This window comes from Cebus imitator, unplaced genomic scaffold (assembly GCF_001604975.1).
Source record: "Cebus imitator isolate Cc_AM_T3 unplaced genomic scaffold, Cebus_imitator-1.0 Scaffold89, whole genome shotgun sequence".
NCBI lineage: Eukaryota > Metazoa > Chordata > Mammalia > Primates > Cebidae > Cebus > Cebus imitator.
In genome coordinates, this window is record NW_016107404.1 from 3,215,981 (window position 1) to 3,237,110 (window position 21,130).

At 35.6% G+C, this 21,130-nt stretch overlaps 1 protein-coding gene across 3 annotated transcripts in view; it reads left to right on the forward strand.

Annotated features, from left to right (window-relative positions):
- Positions 1-21,130, forward strand: part of BARD1 (BRCA1 associated RING domain 1) — an 82,412-nt gene that overhangs the window by 43,516 nt on the left and 17,766 nt on the right. For all 3 annotated transcript variants that reach the window (XM_017534982.2, XM_017534984.2, XM_017534983.2), the window contains 3 exons: positions 14,843-14,951; positions 19,603-19,735; positions 20,303-20,395. In XM_017534982.2, coding sequence (XP_017390471.1) covers positions 14,843-14,951; positions 19,603-19,735; positions 20,303-20,395 — 335 coding nt within the window. The remainder of the gene's footprint in view (positions 1-14,842; positions 14,952-19,602; positions 19,736-20,302; positions 20,396-21,130) is intronic.

A 21,130-nucleotide genomic window follows, 5' to 3' on the forward strand; every position in this document is an offset into this window, starting at 1 on the left:
TTCTCTTTCACAGCTAAAATTAGATGTGATCATCAGATTCTGCATTTATAATCAGCATTCATGCCCTTTTTCTTTATGATACAATTGGTCCTTCATATTCTTACATTTCATATTCGAGATTCAGCCAACTGCAGATCAAAAATATTGGGGAAATATTAATGACAGATTGGATAAAAAAATGTGGTACATATACACCATGAAATATTATACAGCCACAATAAAGAATGACATCATGTCTTTGGTGGGCATGTGGTTGGAGCTGCAGTCCATTTTCCTTAGCAAACTAACACAGGAACAGATAACCAACTACCACATGTTCTCACTTATAAATGGGAGCTCAGTGATGAGAACTCATGAATACAAGCAAAGGAGGGAACAACAGACACTGGGGCTTACTTGAGAGGAGGGCGGGAGAAAGGGGAGGAGCAGAAAAAATACCTATTACTTACCGGGTTCAATACCTGGGTGGTGAAATAATCTGTACAGCATTCCCCCATTACACAAGTTTACCTATATAACCTTCACAACTTAAATAAAAACCTAAAATAAAATAAAAGTTAAATAATAGGGAAAAACAATACAAAATAATAATTAAGTGAAACAATATAGTATAAATATTTATACAGCATTTCATACTGTTAGGTATTACGAGGAATCTGAAGATTATTTAAAGTATATGGGAGGATATGTGTAGTTTACAAGTAAGTAGTATGCCATTTTTTATAAGAGACTTGAGCAGCTGCATATTTTGACATCACAGGGGTCATGGAACCAATTCCCCATGGATACCAACAGGGATGACTGTGCTGACATCTTTGGAGGAGATTCACTTTCTTAATTCCGAAACAATTGTCAAATTAATTTTGGAAGCTTTCATTTACTGGGAAAATTCACTTAGTGTTTATATTCTATAGATTGATTTATTCTTTAATAACTAATTATTGTAGAAATAATTATTTTGTATGCTTCCTAATAGTTTGGAATTATTTTAAATATTTCATTCCCATCTTATTTTTCTGTGTGTGTAATAACAGGTAAAGCATATAAAAATTTAATATTGGGCAAGGGCAGTTGAATTATTTCTTAGATTTTTCACATCATTCACATGCAGTTCTGGGTAAACTTTTTGTGGCAGGACACAGAGATGCATTAGTGAATGCCAGCAGGTGGGTTCTAAAATTGCTGTTGTCAAGAGTGTCACAAGTAAATGCTGTATGTAGATTTTGTATCTTTAATCTGTAACTTGGTTCATGTCTCCCTATGTATTATTTTATTCTTTTCAGTTAATTAAGTTTATTCTTTTCACTTAATTAATTTCATTTCATTTGAAATGAAAATGCAGGCATTGCCTTTCTGTGCTCTTGTTGCTTCTATAGATTAAAAAAGAGCACACAAAAATCAGGCTTTCAATGGTAACAGATGTAAATGAGTTATAAAATGCAGAGCTTCTAGGTTGTAATCTTTATTTAACATATTAACCATTTAACATAATTGAAAACCAAAGTAATAATGTAAGAATGTACCATACCTTGGTGCTGTTAGTTTCAGTAAATGTGTCTAATTTCTTTTATCTCTGATCACAGGTTATAAGATAATTGGTGCAAATTCAGGGAATGTATATATATATTCTTGTGTGTGTATGTTTGTGTGTGTGTGTGTGTGTGTGTGTGTGTGTGTCTATATACATGGGCCTAACAGAGAAAACTATTTCTTTATAAGGACCTAGCAGATATGACCGCAAGCCATTTGGTAAAGCAAATAATTGCCTAGGTCAAGTGAAACTGTTTAGTTTTCATTCTAGGGTTCTTAAATCAGCCATGACTACTTTAATGAATGGAGCACTGGTCAGGGCGTTAGGGAATCTAGCTGTTATTTGTGACTCCATTATTGACTTTATAGCTTGAGGCAGGTTAATTTCTGTGCCTTGGTGTCCTCACCTATAAAACATGGGTGACACCTGCTGCGTTTCTATTTCTTCAGAGCACAGTGAGGATTAATGAGCCAAAACACAGAGCCTGTCTTGTGGTTCGTACACCATGATTCTTCACTGCACTGTGAGGGCTTATTAATATGCAAAGAGGGGCATGAGACAGTGCGTGAAGGCACAGGTGCCTTCAGTGTTGTTTTAAGTAGGCCTTCCTAGTGAAGTGGCAAATTTAGGTATATCTGTAGCGCAGCACTGTCCAGTAGACCTTTCTGTGGTGATGGAAATATTTATATCTACGCTGGACATTGAGTAGCCACTAGCCACCTCTACTGTTGTACACTTGAAAATTAGCTATTGCTACTGAAGAATAAATTGTAAAATATATTTTAGTTTAACCACATGTGCCAGTGACTACTGTGTTGGACAGCTGGTTGACACAGCTGGATATAGGGTTTATTTCTCACAAAAGAGGTTGGAACCAATATTGGATAAAGGATAGTAGGGCAGATGAAGGTATAGATTTAATCATAGGCTACAACAGTGTGGTAGCTGTTTCTAAAAAATTCTTTTCCAGACTTTCAGTACAAAGGTCTTCATACTTAAGTATTTTCCTTTGTTTTTTGCCTTTTGAAAATTTTGGTGGTCATTGTTCATCTGATTGGCTTTACAAATTTCCTAACTGGTCTCCTCCTTTTCAGGTTACTTTTCTTTAATTCACTTCTCATACCAGCCGGAGTGCCTTCAGAAAAACACAAGTCTGGCCAAATCATTTATTTGCTTAAAACCCTTCCGTGGCTTCTTTTTAATGTTTTAAAATAAAGGTTAACCCCCCAAATGTTGTTTATAAGACCCTGGATGGTCTGGTGCCACTGTCCTCTCTGATGCCATCTGTCTTTGCACAGCGTCTCCTCTTCCCCTTTCCTTCAAGCATTTTTTTCACCAGCTTTTCCGAATCTTTGTTTCCTTAAAATGTGCCAGACTGTTTTACCTCCTAGCCTTTGTACATGCCTTCGCATTGTCTAGAATATTTGTTTCGGGTAGCCGGTTTCTCATTTGAGTTTCACCTGGGTTATCCTGTCCTTTTGGCCACCTTTCCTGATATGGGGCTTCTCTCCATTCATAGGACTTACTATTTCCTACCTTCTCATGAGGTTGTATGCTCTGTGGGCCAGGGAGCACGTGTGTCCTCGCTGGCTCTGCCAACTGTCTAATGTAGTCTTTACCCACGTTTGTTTATAGAGTGAAATAGTGTTTGAATGAATGAAGATTATGGTAGACTTTTTCCTCTTTTTTGATACAAGGTCAGATGACATGAAAATGGGAATTGCCTCCTTCTGCCACTACTTTTATTGTGTGACAAGATGTCTAAAACCAAGTTTCCCTTATCTTTGCCTTTTCTGGGGTGATAGAACTGGTTCCTGATAGCTTTTGCCCAGTTCCCAAAGTCATTCCATTAGCCTTGACACTTTTATGCATGCACTCTCTCAATGTTCTAGATACTGTCCTCTAGAATTAAGTAGTAACAGGTAAGAATACATGATATTTACTGCTGCCCTTTCTTCCATTTCTTAAGGAGATCATGGGAACAGGGCCTGGAGCATGGAGACTATGGGATTCTTACTACTCTTATTTTTCTTCCTGAAGCTCTTATTCCTTATAAGCCATTAACATCTCAGATTCTGGATTCTGAGTTGGCAAACGTTTCCTTTTTCTTTCTCTGCTTACTATATCTCTTTTACTCTTGGTGAACTCTTTTCTCAATAACTAGACCTAAACTCTTCCCATCCCTAGAAGAAGGGTAAGAACCAGCAAGGGCAAATGCCATTCTGTCTGTTCCTCTTTAGGGTTTGGTACTTTGACTGATGGAAGAAGTAAAGTCCTTTTTACTTATTCTAAATTTCTAAATGGCCTCCTTTAGCTCTAGGACGGACATTTTGGCTGTCTTCTTCATTACCTCAAGGTTGAAGTTTTCTCTTAGATGCCTTCTGTTCCTCTTAAGTTTTCTCATAGTCCCTCCATTACTTCTCACCTAATCATCTCCTCAGTTGTCTGGCTGCTTCTGTTCTAAGAGGAGTGAACAGACTGTTAAAGCACTGATTATAGAATGGCATGAGGCAAGCCTTTGCAGCAGGGTGCTGACTGTAGTATGAAAATCTTGACTAGGGCTACAAGTAAGACCAGAGGAAGTCACAAAAGGCTTTCTGGAAGAAGAAGAACTTCGAGTTTTGAAGAAATAGAATGGGAAGATGGGCTTTTCAGAAAGGCAAGATACAGGTGCTAAGGTACTCAAGGCCAGACTGCTGCTTCATTCATTCTAGGAACTTCTATTAGTGATATAAGTGGAAAAAAAGGAAGGAAGAGGATGAGATAAGAAGCCAGGGCAGGGACTTTAAAAGGCTGTGCGTGCTAAAAAGAGTGCCGATTTTAAGTTGAAAACCTCCTCCCCGACACTGGGCCAGGAACTCAGTTAAGAGGTTTGTCCAGTAATCTAGGAAAGGAGAGATGAGAGTCAAATCAAAGTAGTGATAGTGGTGGGAGCGGGGTGGAATGGAGAGTTAGCCACATTTATTAATTTGTTCTTTCAAATGAAGTTTGATTTACATTTTACAGTTTCGAAAACACCATATTAGAATGCTTTGAAGTTGAGTAAGTACATAATTGTTAGTAGAATACCAATTAGGATGTTGATTGAAATTGGGGAAGTCTGTAGGTTACAGTGGATTAATAAAGTTGGTTTCTATCAAATGGTTTGATAAACTTGACTTGGTGTCGTGTATTATTTTTTAAACAAATACTTTACATCAGTTTACAAGGATTTTATTCAGGAATTTTGCATTTTAAAAGTTAGAGTGATTTGTGATTTTATCTTTCATTTCTTGCCCTTTTGATATCAAAATTACACTCATAGCTTCTAAAAAGTAATCAGGACCAAGATACGTTTCTCCATTTGTTTAAGCATTCTGTTTTATATATATATATATATATATATATATGTGTGTGTGTGTGTGTGTGTGTGTGTGTGTATAATATATATACATATGTATATATACATATAAAAGTAAAGTTTTTAGTCTGTTTCGTATGTATGTATGTGTGTATACACATGCATGTAACTATTAATTGAGGTTATTCTGGGTATAGGCTGAGTATCCCTTGCCCAAAATGCTTGGGATCAGAAGTATTTTGGATTTTTTCAGATTTTGGAATATTTGCATGTATGTAATGAGACAAGACTAAATGTAAAATTTATCTGTGTTTCATAAACATTTTATATACATAGCAGCCTGAAGGTAATTTTATACAATATATTAAATAATTTGGTGCAATCAAGAAAGGTTTTTAACTACTGGGTTTGGAATTTTCCACTTGTGGTATCTGTTAGTGCTCAAAAAGTTTCCGACTTCAGAGCATTTCAAATTTCAGAGTTTTGGATTAGCAGTGTTCAACATGTATAATATTTGATTATTTGTTGCTAATAAACTGGGTATCCTGTAAATAAATATAATTTGTTATTCAGGATATATAGGAGAGCTGTTGATTTTAGTAAATTTCTATCCAGCCAACACCTAATTCTAAAGATTTAATTATCATTTATTAACTTCTGTTTTTCATTGCATTTGTCAGTACTTCCAGAATGATATAATGAAATAATGGTGACAGTTGACTTCCTTGTTTTCTTCTTCCTTTTTTAGAAAAGTACTGACTGTAGAGTTATAGTTAATATTAATCTCCATCCTAAATATAAAGACTAATGTTCTTTATTGCCCTATGGAAGCTTTCTTCCCTTTATTATTTTCTAACAAGACTATATTTTATTTTATTGAAAGATTTTCAGCTTCTACTGAGATGATCTTATACTTTATTTTTTTTTTTTAAGGTAGGATATCACTCTGTTGCCCAAGCTGGTCTTGAACTCTTGGGCTCAAGTGATCCTTCCACCTCAGCCTCCCAAAGCTTATGCTTTTTTTTGACTGTTAATGTCATTAATATGTTTTTAAATATTAAATCATGCTTATATTCCTGGGATAAACTTGACTTGGCGTAGTATGTTATTCTTTAAACAAAATTTTTACATAAATTTGCTAGGGTTTTTAGGTATTTTGCATTTATGATTATAAGTTAGAGTGATTTGTGATTTTATCTTTCATTTTTTTGCCTCAGATTTTGATGTCAAAATTATACTCATAGCTTCTGAAAAGTAACCAGGATGCTTTTTTTTTTTTTTTTCTCTTTTTCTTTTTACCTTTTCTGTTCTCTGGAACATGAATAGTATATCTTCTGGAAATATCCTGCCCCCCTGCCAACGTGGCATAACATTATCTATTTTAGTAACTCACATAATTTTTGGAGATCTCTCCAATTTTGTTACTGGTATACTAATGTATTAACAATAGAATACAGACACTGAAGAGAAACTAGGCTTTTTAAAAATCCCATTAAGTTCTTCATTAAAAAGTCTCTGTGGACTGTCAAAATTTTACCTATTTTGCAGTTTTGTCTGAGGCTGTGATTTTGATTAACTATAATTTTCCTGTTACTGTAAGAATATTAGTTTGAATTAAAAGAGTAAATATTTTTGTAATGTAGCTCTAGGAGAGAGAAGAAAAACTAAGACAAAATCTAGCCTGAGAGTCAGTCTCCGATGTCAGTGGGAAAGGGGAAAGCTTGTATAAGAGGGCTTAGTAATCCAGGTTTTATCCTGATACGTTCTGGTATTATTAATAAGTTATCATGGGCCAGGCGAAGCATCGCATGCCTGTGATACCAACATTTTGGGATGCTGAGGCAGGCAGATCACTTGAGGTCAGGAGCTCAAGACCAGCCTGGCCAACATTGTGAAACCCCATGTCTACTAAAAATATAAAAATTAGCTAGGTGTGGTGGTGTGTGCCTGTAATCCCAGCTACTCAGGAGGCTGAGGCACAAGAATCACTTGAACTCGGGAGGCAGAGGTTGCAGTGAGCCTAGATCACACCTCTGCACTCCAGCCTGGGGGACAGAGTGAGACTCAGTCTCAAAAAATAATAAGTTATCATGAATGGTGCTAAGTAAGACGTGACTTTAAATATTGGAGTCCAGGCTTAAGAACTATCTTTTCAGTAGTGATTTATAAATTACAAATATAACTGAGAGCTTTTTTTGTAGCCCAGCAAGTGGAGAGAGTCAACAACTCAGTCGTATAAGTTAGGCATTGAATGTATATGGAAGACTAGACATAGGAGAAAAAATAGAGTGTTATCTGCTGCAAAGCCAAGCAAATTTTAAAGCATCCTGTTGAATACTGGTGGAGGGAAATCTTGAAAGCTTATAAGGCAAGGCACAATAGCTAAGAATTAACCATATTGCAATACGAATTTAAAGTCAGTGATACTCTTTGTTTGCCATCTTCACTGTTTAAAAAATAAATGAGCTTTCGCCGGGCGCGGTGGCTCACGCCTGTAATCCCAGCACTTTGGGAGGCCGAGGTGGGTGGATCACGAGGTCAAGAGATCGAGACCATCCTGGTCATGGTGAAACCCCGTCTCTACTAAAAATACAAAAAATCAGCTGGGCATGGTGGCGCATGCCTGTAATCCCAGCTACTCAGGAGGCTGAGGCAGGAGAATTGCCTGAACCCAGGAGGCAGAGGTTGCGGTGAGCCGAGATCGCGCCATTGCACTCCAGCCTGGGCAACAACAGCGAAACTCCGTCTCAAAAAATAAATAAATAAATAAATAAATAAACGAGCTTTCATAGTTCACCAGTGAAGTCTCTCAACTCTATTTTTCCCATGGAGGCTATGTTCTTTTAACTATTAATTTTCATACTACAACGTTTTTGGACCCTAAATCTTTATAATTATGGAGGATTCGAATATAGAGTGGAAAGTCATATATCTACTTTGTTTTGATTTAACTTGAATATTCTGGCACCTTACTGTTTAATGTGTCTTGCATTTAAATAACAGCATTAATTCATTTAACTCTGTTCTTTGCATTAAAAATTCACCTTTTATGAGCTAAAAGAATATCTAAGAAAGAAAATCAGTTCTGTTTTAACCTTAGATCATGAGAAAAAGGTTTATATAGCCTATAATATTTGTTGTCTGGAAATATTTATAACTGTTCAAAACATCATTGGTAACCTGTCTTCCCCACTGCCTTCTGTACCTCCCGGTGTGAAGCTAGAACTACAGCTCTAGCTTCAGTTGGTCACACCAGAATCATTTTGAATGTGTGGAGAATAACATGTGCTTTTTTTTTTTTTTTTAATGGATATGTAGGATTTTAGAATGTGGTACTTGATCTGCCATTAACAGAGTTTTCCTTAGAAGAATGTTGAATTCTGAAGTAGAAAATATTATATGGACCATTGGACCTATTAATTGTCCCACTGCCCTAGGTTAATTTCAAAAAATTAATTGCCTACAACAGAGATAATTTATGTTTTATAGCTTTAAAAACCCACGTTGCTCTTTTGAATTACGCTGCTTTTTCCTATTCCATAGCAAGCAAAGTGACTTGAAAAATTAAATATGTGTGTTTGCAGTTTTGTAGTTGTTCACGGAGGATTTCATTCATGAACTCTCTTGGTATACTGTCATGCGTGATAGATTTAACATCAGTAAAAATGCCTTTTTGCATATGTTTTTGCAGTTTAGATGATCTGTACATGCAAGTAGAAGTTTAAATTTGCCCATCTCTTCTTTCTCTCTCTTATTAGTGGTGTAATAAATTCAGGGCACCATTGTAGGCAGGTGTCTGTCCTACTATTACTGAGGGAAAGGATATGAAAAGATTATACTGCATTCTGAATGCAGCCTTTGGGACAAAACTGAAATATTAAACACCACTGTTTAGCCCTTTCGTAAGTACTTCCTTTTCCTCATCTTCAGGTTAAGAAAGATTCCTAGTTAGGAAAGGATTTTCAGAGTCATGTAGTTCATCCTCTTTAGATCGTATCATATGGGAAAATGAACATAGAGTGTTGTTAAGAAGACATGGCTCTATACTTTCCCTGAGTAAATAAACATCCAAATATTCATGAAAAACATGCATAAATTGTATCAGAAAATTGGGGAAAATGAAGATAAGAGGTTAATGCCCCCGACATAACTTATTTTGTTTCCTTATCTTCATTCTGTATCTATCTTCTAAAAATGCAAATCTAATACAGTAATACCATGGCAGTTATTGAGCTATTGCCATATTCCAGGTACTGTTTTAAATGCTTTTGATGTATTCATTTGGTCCTGGCAACAATCCTGTAAAATAGGGTATGTTATTATCTCCATTTGGTAGATGAGGAAGCAGGCACAAGTGGTTTAAGTAATTCATTAAAGTCATCTGACTTTTGAGTGGCAGGGCTGAAGTTTAAGAAGCTGTTCGGGGTTTCTTATTGCCCTTAGGAGGAAGGCCAGTACTTTAACACTTCCCATTTGTTATGACCATAGCTTACAGCTCCAGAGCACCTCATATTCCTGTGGTACGTTCCCTCTCCCTCTCTCTCACTTTCCCTTTCTTTTCACTCTCCCTCCCCCGCCTTTTTTGGTTTTCTTTTAATGATAGTTATAAAAAGTTCTAAGTGCTATCTCACTTAAAGTCCTTCACACATTTTTCTCTCTGCTAGGATAGTCTTACTCTGTTAATGTACCCACTTCTCTTCCTCACCCTTTCAGGTCTGGGGAGCTTTATCAGACTGCAAAACCTTTTCTGTGTGTTTCTCTGATTTCCTCCCCTAAGCTCTGTGAGGACAGAAACTGCCTTTTATCTCATTATTTCTTTAGTGCCAAAAGTTGTTGGTACTTTTTTTTTAAAGTACTTGTTGAATGATGAATATTTTCCAAGCTGATTATAAAATAGTGTTTGTGACTTTTCCCCTACATGTTTTTACAAATATACTCATTCCATGTGTGTTAAATAAATAAATGATTATTGCTACTTCTTATATATGCATTATGTATATCATGCATTTTGTATATTAGTACATCAATCCATTTTTACATAGAATCTACTGTCATCATCAGTAGCAAATCATCCAGTATTTTATACTACATTCTAGATAACAAGAAGCAATGACACATAAACCCTGGATTGTCTGTTCAATAGTTTAAAATTTAAAATCTCCAGTTACATCTTTAAATATTTTATATGAAGTATATTTTCCACATTATGATTTAAAATCATAGATAAAGGAATAGCACAAGAATACATTAGAGGAAGAAAAACTGGCAAAAATCTGCCAGTGTACTGTGCTGTCAGGGAAGAGAAAAAAATTAATGACCTTATAATTTTTAGAATTCAGTATATGTATTAGTCCGTTCTTATACTGCTATGAAGAAATACCTGAGACTGGGTAATTTATAAGGAAAAGAGGTTTAGCTGGCTCATGTTTCCCCAGGTTGTACAGGAAGAGCCTCAGGAAATTTACAGTCATGGTAGAAGGCAAAGGGGAAGCAGGCACGTCTTACATGGCTAGAGCAGGAGGAAGAGGTGGGAAGGAGCTACACCCTTTTTATTTATTTATTTATAGTTTTTTTATTTCCATAGGTTTTTGGGGAACAAGTGGTATATGGTTACATCAGTAAGTTTTTTAGTAGTGATTTGTGAGATTTTGTTGTACCCATCACTGAGCAGTATATACTGAACCCAATTTGTAGTCTTTTATCCCTCATCACCTTCCCACCTTTTCCCCGAGTCCCCCAAGTCTGTTGTGTCATTCTTATGCCTTTGCATCCTCATAGCTTAGCTCCCACTTATGAGTGAGAACATAGAATGTTCGATTTTCCTTACTGAGTTACTTCACTTAGAATAATAATCTCCAGTCCCATTCCTGTTGCTGCAAATGCCATTAATTCATTCCTTTTTATGGCTGAGTAGTATTCCATTGTATAAATACACCAGTTTCTTTATCCACTTGTTGATTGATGGGCATTTGGGTTGGTTCCACATTTTTGCAACTGCAAATTGTGCTGCTATAAACGTGTGTGTGCAAGTATCTTTTTCGTATCATGACATCTTTTCCTCAGTAGTATGATTGCTGGATCAAATCGTACTTCTGCTTTTAGTTCTTTAAGGAATCTCCACGTTTTCCTTAGTGGTTGTACTAGTTTACATTTCCACCAGCAGTGTAGAAGTGTTCCCGGTTTACCACATCCATGCCAACATCTGTTATTTTTTGATTGTTTAATTATGGCCATTCTTGCAGGAGTAAAGTGGTATCCATTGTGGTTTTGATTTGCATTTCCCTGATCATTAGTACTACACCCTTTTAAACAACTAGATCTGTTGAGAACTCAATCACTGTCACAACAACAGCAAGGGTGAAATCCACTCCCATGATCCAGTCACTTCCCTCCAGGCCCCTCCTCCAGCATTGGAAATTATAATTTGACATGAGATTTGGGCGGGGACACAAATCGAAACCATGTCAGTATAGGTAAAGTATGTTATCTATATATAATCATTTGCATTTCACTGAATTCGAGACTCTTTGATAGGGCATTAAAATAATTGACTATCAAAAGTGGTACTAAAAATATACTAATATACCGTCATGTACTAGATGTAAATTCAGCAGTTAGGATCTTGACATTTTCATATATTCCAAATAGTTTTAATTACTTTGGTGTTGCGTTGATCCATATCATTTATGTAGTAGACACATGTGCCTTTCCATTGTTACAGCGACATACACTGTTTGTTTCTAATATTCAGTGTTTTATACCTGATTCTTTCATTAGTTTTTCCATACTGTTTGGTTTCTACACATGAGCACACAGTGCTTAGAAGGTTTGATAGAAGGCTTTCTTCCATCAGTTCCATACATTTCAATAATCATATTGCTTATTCCCTGCATGGGCCCTTAACATTTAACCACCATATTCCAGTTTCTAGTCCTAGGCTCAAGGCCATTTAAATCCATCTTCTATGTCACCTCATTACTTGTTTGGGTTTACAATACCTGTTTGTTGAATGAGTGTTTATCCTCAGTAGGATTATAGGCAAGAACAATGTTTTCTAAGTCTTACATATCCCTCCAAAACACCTAGTTTGTGTGGTAAGGCTTTAGTTTAAATCATGCTAGAAAAGAGATAATTTACTGTATTTAAGTATAATTAGAAAACGCCTGTATTTATAAGCTTCCCTGGTAACCCATTCTAATAAATAGCAAATCAAGTTTTTGAAGTCTGTTTTGAGTCCATGATGTAGTAAATCTAAAACAGTCTTCTTCCTTTGTATGGTGATGAAGAATAATGTATTTATCACCGCCTTCTTTTAGTAATAACTCATATTAATATTTCCTGATATATGTTGTAACATGTAACTTTTCCTCTGTGTATTTCCTATTTGTTTTACAAAGGGAATGAAATATACCTCAGCGTATTTTAAATTGATTTTTCACACTAATTCTCTAAAGCATTAGTCTGTTCAAATGTATCAGTGAGAAGAAAGCACACATTATTGTGCCCAAATAATAAAAAGTCTTCTTACACGTGCCCCATCTTCTCTTGCTATGGTCTTTGAAGGTCCCACATGTAAACTTATGTCTGCTTCCAAATTTTAATGGTTCATACAAAGCAGAAGCAACGTGACTGGATTTAATAGGCTTTATCTCCCATGATGCAGGACTGAGGTTAACTGATTATCTTTCCATCTGTAGCACTTATAATGTGCCATTCAGTTCATTAGCATTACAGGAGGGCCAAGAGTTTAGTGAATTGTATGTGAGCAGAAGCCATCCATAATCCAAGCAGAGAAACCACGTTTTAAGACCATGTGAGAGAGTAAGCTTTGTATAGTAAGGATCCTAAATGTAAATTGGAACTCAGGTAGTCACTTTATAAAATCATCTTACTGGCTTAGACCATGTGTTATTGGTTGATTTTTGGTTTAAATTCCTCCCTAGCTGATGATGGTACTTTGAGAAGCACTATAACGGTTTTTCATGTTGTCATAGTGGACTTTTATTCATATATGTGTAAAATAACTATGCTAATGTGATTCAGTTGCTGTGCATTAAAGTGCACTTGATTAGGCTCTTATATTTTATTTTTTTGATGTGTAAGATCTATGTTTGTCTCTGTTAAAAGTCCTGTTTATGCACTGATTTTTTTGCCCCTCATTTATTCTTTTCATCAAAGCAGTGTCTTGCGCATGCTGGAGTGCAGTGGTGCAATCATGACTACAAAGTTTTTGTTTTTTTTTTTTTTGATGGCGTATAATATGACATAATATTTTTGTTATGTTTATTCATTTTTGTACTTGGTTTAAGACCTAGAATATTGGTACTTCAACTCTCTGATTTCTATTTTTTGATTGTCATATGCGAAGCATGTATGTGTGTGAGGAGATTGAGTAGTTGGTATATGAGCGTAATAATTTAGAACATGAATTAGAAAGTATCAGGAGTAGTAGATGAGTTTCTTTTAAAACACGCTGAGATTGTCTGCTGTAAATGTAAACAGTGACATGTGTCACTTTGTTTAAAATTACAAAGCTGAAGTGCAATCAACTGTGCTATATCTTGGCTGGAGAAAGACTATTGCCAGGGGGAGGTTGTTGGACTTGGACATAAAGGGGAGGCAGAATACAGACCTGTCAGTGTTTACCAGGACTGTCCAAAGAAGAAATAGCAACTGGACCTGATAGTCACGAATTGCAGTCATTAGAGAAACATTTGCTGTGGCTCATTTCTTATTCTAATCCATGAGGTTCCTTTTCCCACTCTGCCATCAAAACAGCTTTCACCAAGGTCATTAATGACCTTGTGTGTGAACTCAGTAGATCTTGTATCCCTCATCTGCGTGACCTCTATGCAGCATCAAACAAGATTGGCATTTTATACCTCCCACTTTCCCTAATGTTTCTCTCTGTTTCCTTCCAGATCTTTTTCTATACATTTGATACAATTTGCAGAATTGGTATTATACCATGTTTATAACTTTACATCCCATTTACCACATTGCATTTTCACATGAACTTCAATGGTCATTATATGAATATAGCATAATCTTAAAAAAAAAAAAACCATAAAAGACTATAAAAGAATTACTCATTTTGAAAACTTACTGCCATAGAATAGTGTATTTAAATCATATTTTGAAACCATATATAAGGAAACAGAATAGTAGACAGAAGTTCTATAGTTCTAACAAGCTACTTAAAATTGAAAAATTAAGGCTGAGCAATATTTAATTTCAGTGAAATTGAGCAAGGAGAACATGACCTTAGTTAAACCATTGGAACCTGTTCTTCTCTCTTTGTTTTCTTATCTTTAAAATAACAGGATCAAACTGATCTCTAAAATCTCTTTCATTGTAACATTCTGTGACTTGTGAATTAGTACATGCTAGAAGTTTGTATCTCTCTGGTCCATAATAGTTTGTTCTGCGATGGTTGTGATTATTATAGGTTATTGTATGCATACATGTTTAAATTAATTTTTAAAGTACCCTGTTAACTACATTAGTGAACTGTTATATGGGATGATTTTCCTTCTAGTAGAACCAAATCTCTGTCCTGTGAATTTATCTAATTTTGTATTGATTTATATAGACTGTAGGTCCTATAATAGCTACAGTAAATGATTTTTATTGACATTTGAAAGTCTGTCACTCATAGTGATTAGTGATTATGAAACCATATTTTAATATAAGAATACAGAATATAGTTGTGAAAAATTCATAATACTATATTCAGTAAAAACGATCCTTATAATCTGATGTCAAACTGAAATTTTGCATCATTTCTCCTTTGAGTTCAGCAGCTTTTGATTCTAGATTCTTCTGCCTAATGTGAGTTCCGAGTAATTTATTTTAGTTAAAGTTGTTTACTATTAAGGATGTTGAAAAATTGTTCTACTGGTGCATTCATGTAGTTAAGAATCAAGTCACACATTTGACTTACTTAAACACATCTGCACTTATTTTACCAGTAACATATTTGGTCTGCGGCCTGTGGATTATACAGATGATGAAGATATGAAGTCACTATTGCTGCTTCCAGAGAAGAATGAATCATCCTCAACCAGCCATTGCTCGGTAGTAAGTATGAATTTAGCTTTGGAACATTTATATATTTAATTAAAATTGGTTATGAAAGGAACATAAAAGAAAAATTTCCAGTTGGCAAATTGCTTATATTCACAAACAGTTATTGAGCATTTCCTGAGTATTAGCTACTGTGGATTCAAAGACAGAGTGTGACCGTCTAGAAATACTTATTGAGCCCTCTGTATTTTAGGCAGCAGTCATAAAACAGTGAATATGACTGATAGAACTCTTATTCTCAGGGAAGAGCTTACCATCTCGTGAGAGGTAGGAAAGAGACAAAATGTAAATATGTGGACTAATATAAATAAAATAATTTCAGGAACTTAGATGTGATTGCTTTGAAGATTTGTAGAGTGTCATTGGATGGAGGTTGTGGGCTTCTGCAAGGCCATTGCTTTAGCAAGGATCACGGAGGAGGAGCCTTAAAGCACTGATTTGAATTGAAACCTGAATGTTGAAGTGAGGAGGTTGCCAGGTGACTCTCTGGAGGACACAAATGTATAAGGCCCTGCAGTGAATGAGGCTGGTATGTTAGAAGGTTAGAAAGAAGTTTGTTATTGCTGGAGACTGGTGAGCATCTAAACAGGACTTTCAGATGGATTACATATGAAGTGTGGGAGAAGAGTGGAATTAGTATGACCTTAGCAATGAAGTAGATGGTAATGCCATTTGTTGCCATGGAGGAGGAAATCAATAGTTCTGTGTGCCAATTTGATGTCTGTAAAACATCAAATGGAGATGTCGAAGAGATCACTGGATATAAAAGTCTGGAGCTTAGGAGAGAGGTACAAGCTAGAGATAAAGTGGAAAGAATGCCTGTTTCTTAGAAACCCATAGCTTAGCAGGAATTTCAGATGTGAAAACTTTTACTGTACATTGTAAAAAATTTGTAAAATCAGCTATAAAAATATGCAGTAGAATCAGCATAAGTAGAAACTACAGGAGAGGTCTGGAAAATTTTCACAGAAAGGCCAGGTATGGTGGCTCACACCTGTAATCTCAGCTCTTTGGAAGGCTGTTGCAGGCGGATCACTTGAGGTCAGTAGTTCGAGACCTGCCTGGCCAAAATGGTGAAACCCCATCTCTACGAAAAATAAAAAACTTAACCGAGCATGGTGGCATGCGCCTGTAGTCCCAGCTGCTAGGGAGACTGAGGTACGAGAATTGCTTGAACCCAGGAAATGAAGGTTGCCTTGAGCTGAGACCATGCCACTGCACTCCATCCTGGGTGGCAAAGCAAAACTATCTCAATAAATAAATAAATAAATAAATAAAGACAGATTTTCATAGAAAAGGTATCTTAAGTCTTTCAGGGTAAACACTTTAGCAAAATGTCTAATAGAATCCTGTTGGCTGCCAATAACAGAAAACCTTTCCTCAAATGCTTGAAGATAATTTATTACCTTATATAGAATAATCCCGATGCAGGATAGCTCTGCATTTGTTTAATTTAGCACTTAGTGGTTGCAGCAAGGAACCAAATTCTTTGTATCTCTTTACTTGCCATCCTCAGTTTGGTGGATTTGTCCTCACTAAGAAACTTTCTTTAGTGGTTATAGGATGATGGTTGCCACAATTCTAGATATGACAGTGGCTGTGAAAAAAAGACACTGAAGTCTTTTGCAGAAGCCTTGCCATGGACTTCCCCTGTGTTTTAGTTTTGATGTACCCTGGGGCTGGAGATAGGGTCAGTCTTTGAAAGTGGGGCTACCTGAACAAAACTGGGCTTCTGTTAATGTGGAGGAAGTGAGCAATCGATTTTGAGTGGACAGCCAACATTCCCCACTGCAGTCAGGTGTACAAAGTGAGAATGGCAGCCCAAATCTAAGGAACAGCTGCTCAGAGACAAAGAGGCATAAAGGACCTAAGGAATTTGAGAAACTATAGCGTTTACTGTACAGAAGCATGTAGTGTGTTAAAGAGGGATTCAGGGCTAGGTTGGGACCAGATTGTGAAAGGCCTTAAATTCTCCAATACAAGTTTAGACTTAATAGGGCACCTTCAGTGAGTTTTAGACTGAAATACGACTGTCTGCAGGATAGCTGGAAGTGAGAAGAAACTGAAGGCTGATTGGGTGGGAGGCTCTAGTAGTGGAATCCAGGTTTGAAATGCTGAGGACTGGAATTATAGATGGTAGTTACATGGGGATGGAGAGAAGAAGAGGGGTTTTCAAGAGAGTTGTTAGTCTCACCATATCACAGTACTGCTCAGATGGAGGAAAATAACAAAAAGGGATGAGCTGAAGTCAAGAATCATTCATAAGAGTAGTGGTAGATACCACTGTTTAAGGAGGTAGCCTAAGGTAGCTACAATTTGATACTCTCATAGATGCTTTCATGGGCTAGCTACTTGTGTATCTTGAAAACCTCATGTCTTCTGCTTTAGACTTCAGCCTTGTAAACGTATTCCAAACTATAGTTTTGGTAATGAATTGGAAGAGGAGCTAGAGATCAGCAGTTTAATTTCCTTACTTTACAAATGAGAAAATTTGTAAAAATAAGAGGCTGTGTTTCCCCGGGGTTAACAAACCATTAAAAATAAAAGGTTGTTTTTTTCTTTATTAAAGGACCAGTTAGAACTCACATTTCTTAAGCCTTGGGTCAATATTCAACTCAGTCCCACCATACTCAGCAACTATAAATTGTTTTCTTCATTCACATTGTGTTGCTTTCCCCTTTCAACTAGAATATAAATGGTGTGAGGACAGGGACTTGCTCTTTTGTTTTCTATAGTAGCCCTAGCATTGAGAACAGTGTTTGGCACATACTGAATGTGCAGTAAGTGTGTACTGAGTACATGTATGAGCATTAGAGTGTTCTTTATGATACAATCTTGCCTCTAAAACAAGCACAAGTGCTTGGTAGCTTAGTCTGGAATCCTTTAAATCAGTGATGTCCAATGAGCTGCTTTAGGGAGCATCATGCAGAAGGGAATGGGTTTGAATTTCTCTACTTCCTCTTTAGAATTTTTGTGTTTCAAGTTAAATGTAGCGGCTATTGGAAAACTGCATTGGAAAGCAACCTCTAATCTTCTAAAAATTTAAAAAGCTCCTTGTCATTCGTTTGAGACTTCTCTGCTCATGTTTCATTCTGAGCAGCATGTTTATGTTTTTAACTTTTTTCTAAATTTTTTAACCCCATTTTTGATGAACTTATTTGTAAAAACTAATGATTTTATCTAAGAAAAAGTATTCTAATCTTTGAATTTATTGAATGGTAATGAACATAGTATCTAATCTCTGTAAAATCAGAGTATTAAACCTTGGAGTGTGTTTTGCACCTCTTTTGAGCCTTATGGGTGTGAGACCTATGCTTATTCAAGTGAAATCCCCAGCCCCCAATGCCACGCCACCCCAAATCAGACATGTGGCTTTGGCAGCTGTTTGCTTTATGTTTTATTATAGCATTCTTTAACTATGAGAAATTAGTGCCCATTTCTATTTGTATACAAATTTTAAAAAGTATGGTAGGAAAATACTTGACACACTTTGGTGCTTTCCTTGGGTTGACAGAGATAGTATTGTATGCTATATTTAGAAATGATATCTTTTTCACTCGTGTTTTGTGCAGAGAACTAATTTAGCTCAAGTGGAGTTACATACATTGAGAAGTAATGTGTTCTATTTAGAGCTATTTTATGGTATTTGTGTAACTTACAAGAATTTCTAAAATATTGTAGTGTTTTTAAATATTAAAGAGTAATTGAACAATCCATAAAATACACTGAACTATTTATTTTCATGTGAGGAGTGTTTATAGCATTTAGGTTAGATGTGGTTACATCATCTTACAATTTAGTGACTAGGAAAGATTAGCTGAACTTTTAAGTGCTGAATTCTGTCATTTACAAACACTTTTATGGAAATATATATATATTCATACATATACACACATACGTAAACACACACCCATTGTTTCCTTGAGTCTTGAACTACTAAGCTTTAATGCTATCCACTGTTAGCTTCTCCTTATTTTTGTCTTTTTTGTCGTCTATGAATTGTAAGCCTAGATTTTAAAGTGAAACTATTAGTCTTTGTTAGAATACTTCTTAGTCATGAACTGCATGGACTTCTTACTGTTTATGGATCTGATCTCCTAAGTTTTGAATTAACTTGTCTGTTTTTATCTTTTCCTAGTTTTGAGGGTGTTACTATTTTGATGATGAAAATTTGTTTTCCATCTTTGGGGTCAGCACTGTTCTAGAAGCTTTGGCATTCTTTGGTTTTTCAGATAATCTCAGTTTAAACTAAACAGACCTTTTGAGTTTAACTCTATTGGGACAACTTAGTGGAGGTGGAATAGGGAATTGCTCATTTTAAGTGAATATTTTGAGTTACTTGGGGAAAGAAAAAAACTTAGTGGTGACAGAATGAAGTAAAACCCTAGAGAGACACAATTTAAAATTGAAGAAACAAGATGCCCTGGGTATAGAAAGCTATCTCGATTGACATTTTCTTGAGGGAAAAATAAAGAGACAATTATTTAAAAGGTTCTGGGTGTAGACTCAATGGAAATCATTGAGAATTATTAGTAGAGTAAACAAAGTAATGAAATTCAAGCTTATATCAAGTAAAGGTCTGTTTAATGTCTTTGTTTAGTCTTCTAATGTTTTTAACACTTGGCATCTCCTTTTGTATTAACAGATGAAGACTGGGCAGCGTAAGGATGGACCTCTTGTACTTATAGGCAGTGGGCTTTCTTCAGAACAACAGAAAATGCTCAGTGAGCTTGCAGTAATTCTTAAGGCTAAAAAATGTACTGAGTTTGAGAGTACAGGTGAGGATTTTGAATTTTGGGGGGGGTAGAAAAAAATGTTAAATAGATGATCCCTTTGGAGAAGTACCTTTGATAATTTACATATGTTTTAACCCTTGGGAGATGGCTGTGTACTTTGCATCTTGTAATAAATCTAAAATAATTTTTTCACTAATAAACTACTTATAGACTTAATGTAGTTAGGAAATGTAAAGTTTAAAGTCTGCATATATTTTAGGACAAGACAGTATTTGAGAAGAGCAAATTTATGACTTTGCTAATGACAGATAAATTGTAGTGCAATGTAATGTCATAATCACTTAGCTATAATTTGAAAATTAAATAAAAATTTGTGTTTGCTAATATGGCTTTAAGATACATGGTTTATGATCTGATTTTTCATATTGATGGCCAGGTTGTAGAACTAGGTACCAAATAAAAGAAGTCTTACACTTGAGTGTAAAAATTCTTGCCTTTGAAGAAAATTCAGATATAAGTTTACAAAATCTAGATTAGTTATAAAAAGCAGGCCAAAGAAGTATTTTGGCTTATATCTTTGTTTCTCTTACTGCTTTTTTTGTATTTTAGTAACTCATGTTGTTGTTCCTGGTGATGAAGTTCAAAGTACCTTGAAGTGTATGCTTGGGATTCTCAATGGATGCTGGATTCTAAAATTCGAATGTAAGTGTTGGATTTGAGAGAATTACAAAATGAATTAGACTAGTTTTATTTTTCATGGTTATTGATGCCCATGATTAAGGAACTTGATGTTAGTTTCCTTACCGCTGGTTAGTCACTGCATTTTGAAAAAGCTTCTCATATTTGTGGTGTCATTTAGATGTCCTTAGTAAATGTATACACATATGTTCTGGTTTTAAAGTCTTTTTTCCTATAATACCAACTATTTCAATGCATGGTACAATTTTAAGCCTAAGCAATCCATGTTACTGTTAAATGATATATTGAATTTAATAATACATGTTTTAAATATACTGTATGACAGGTCTGTGAGATGAAAGCAATTAATTGCTTTTTCTTTATGATTACCTACATAACACCATTTTGGTCTTAGTTAATTTAATCCAGTATTTTTAGGAATCTGTTGGGAAATTGACTGCCTTGTACTGAGTTGGAGTGACTATGCCAGCTATCTCGACCTCCACTGAAAATGTTTTCCTGTTCCCTTCTTGCTGATAGTCAATCCACTGACACCTTCCGAGCTGCCTGTCACCTTCCCTCCTGTCACTTGTTTAGTTTTCTTAACCTCGGATTCATTTGGGACTTAAAACAAAATGAAAAGAAAGCTAATACACCATTATTTTCTACTCCTTAATCTTTAATGTATCTACTTTTGACACTATGGCTAACGTAGAACTGTGGATTGACCTTTTTTTTTTTTTTTTTTTTTTTTTTTTT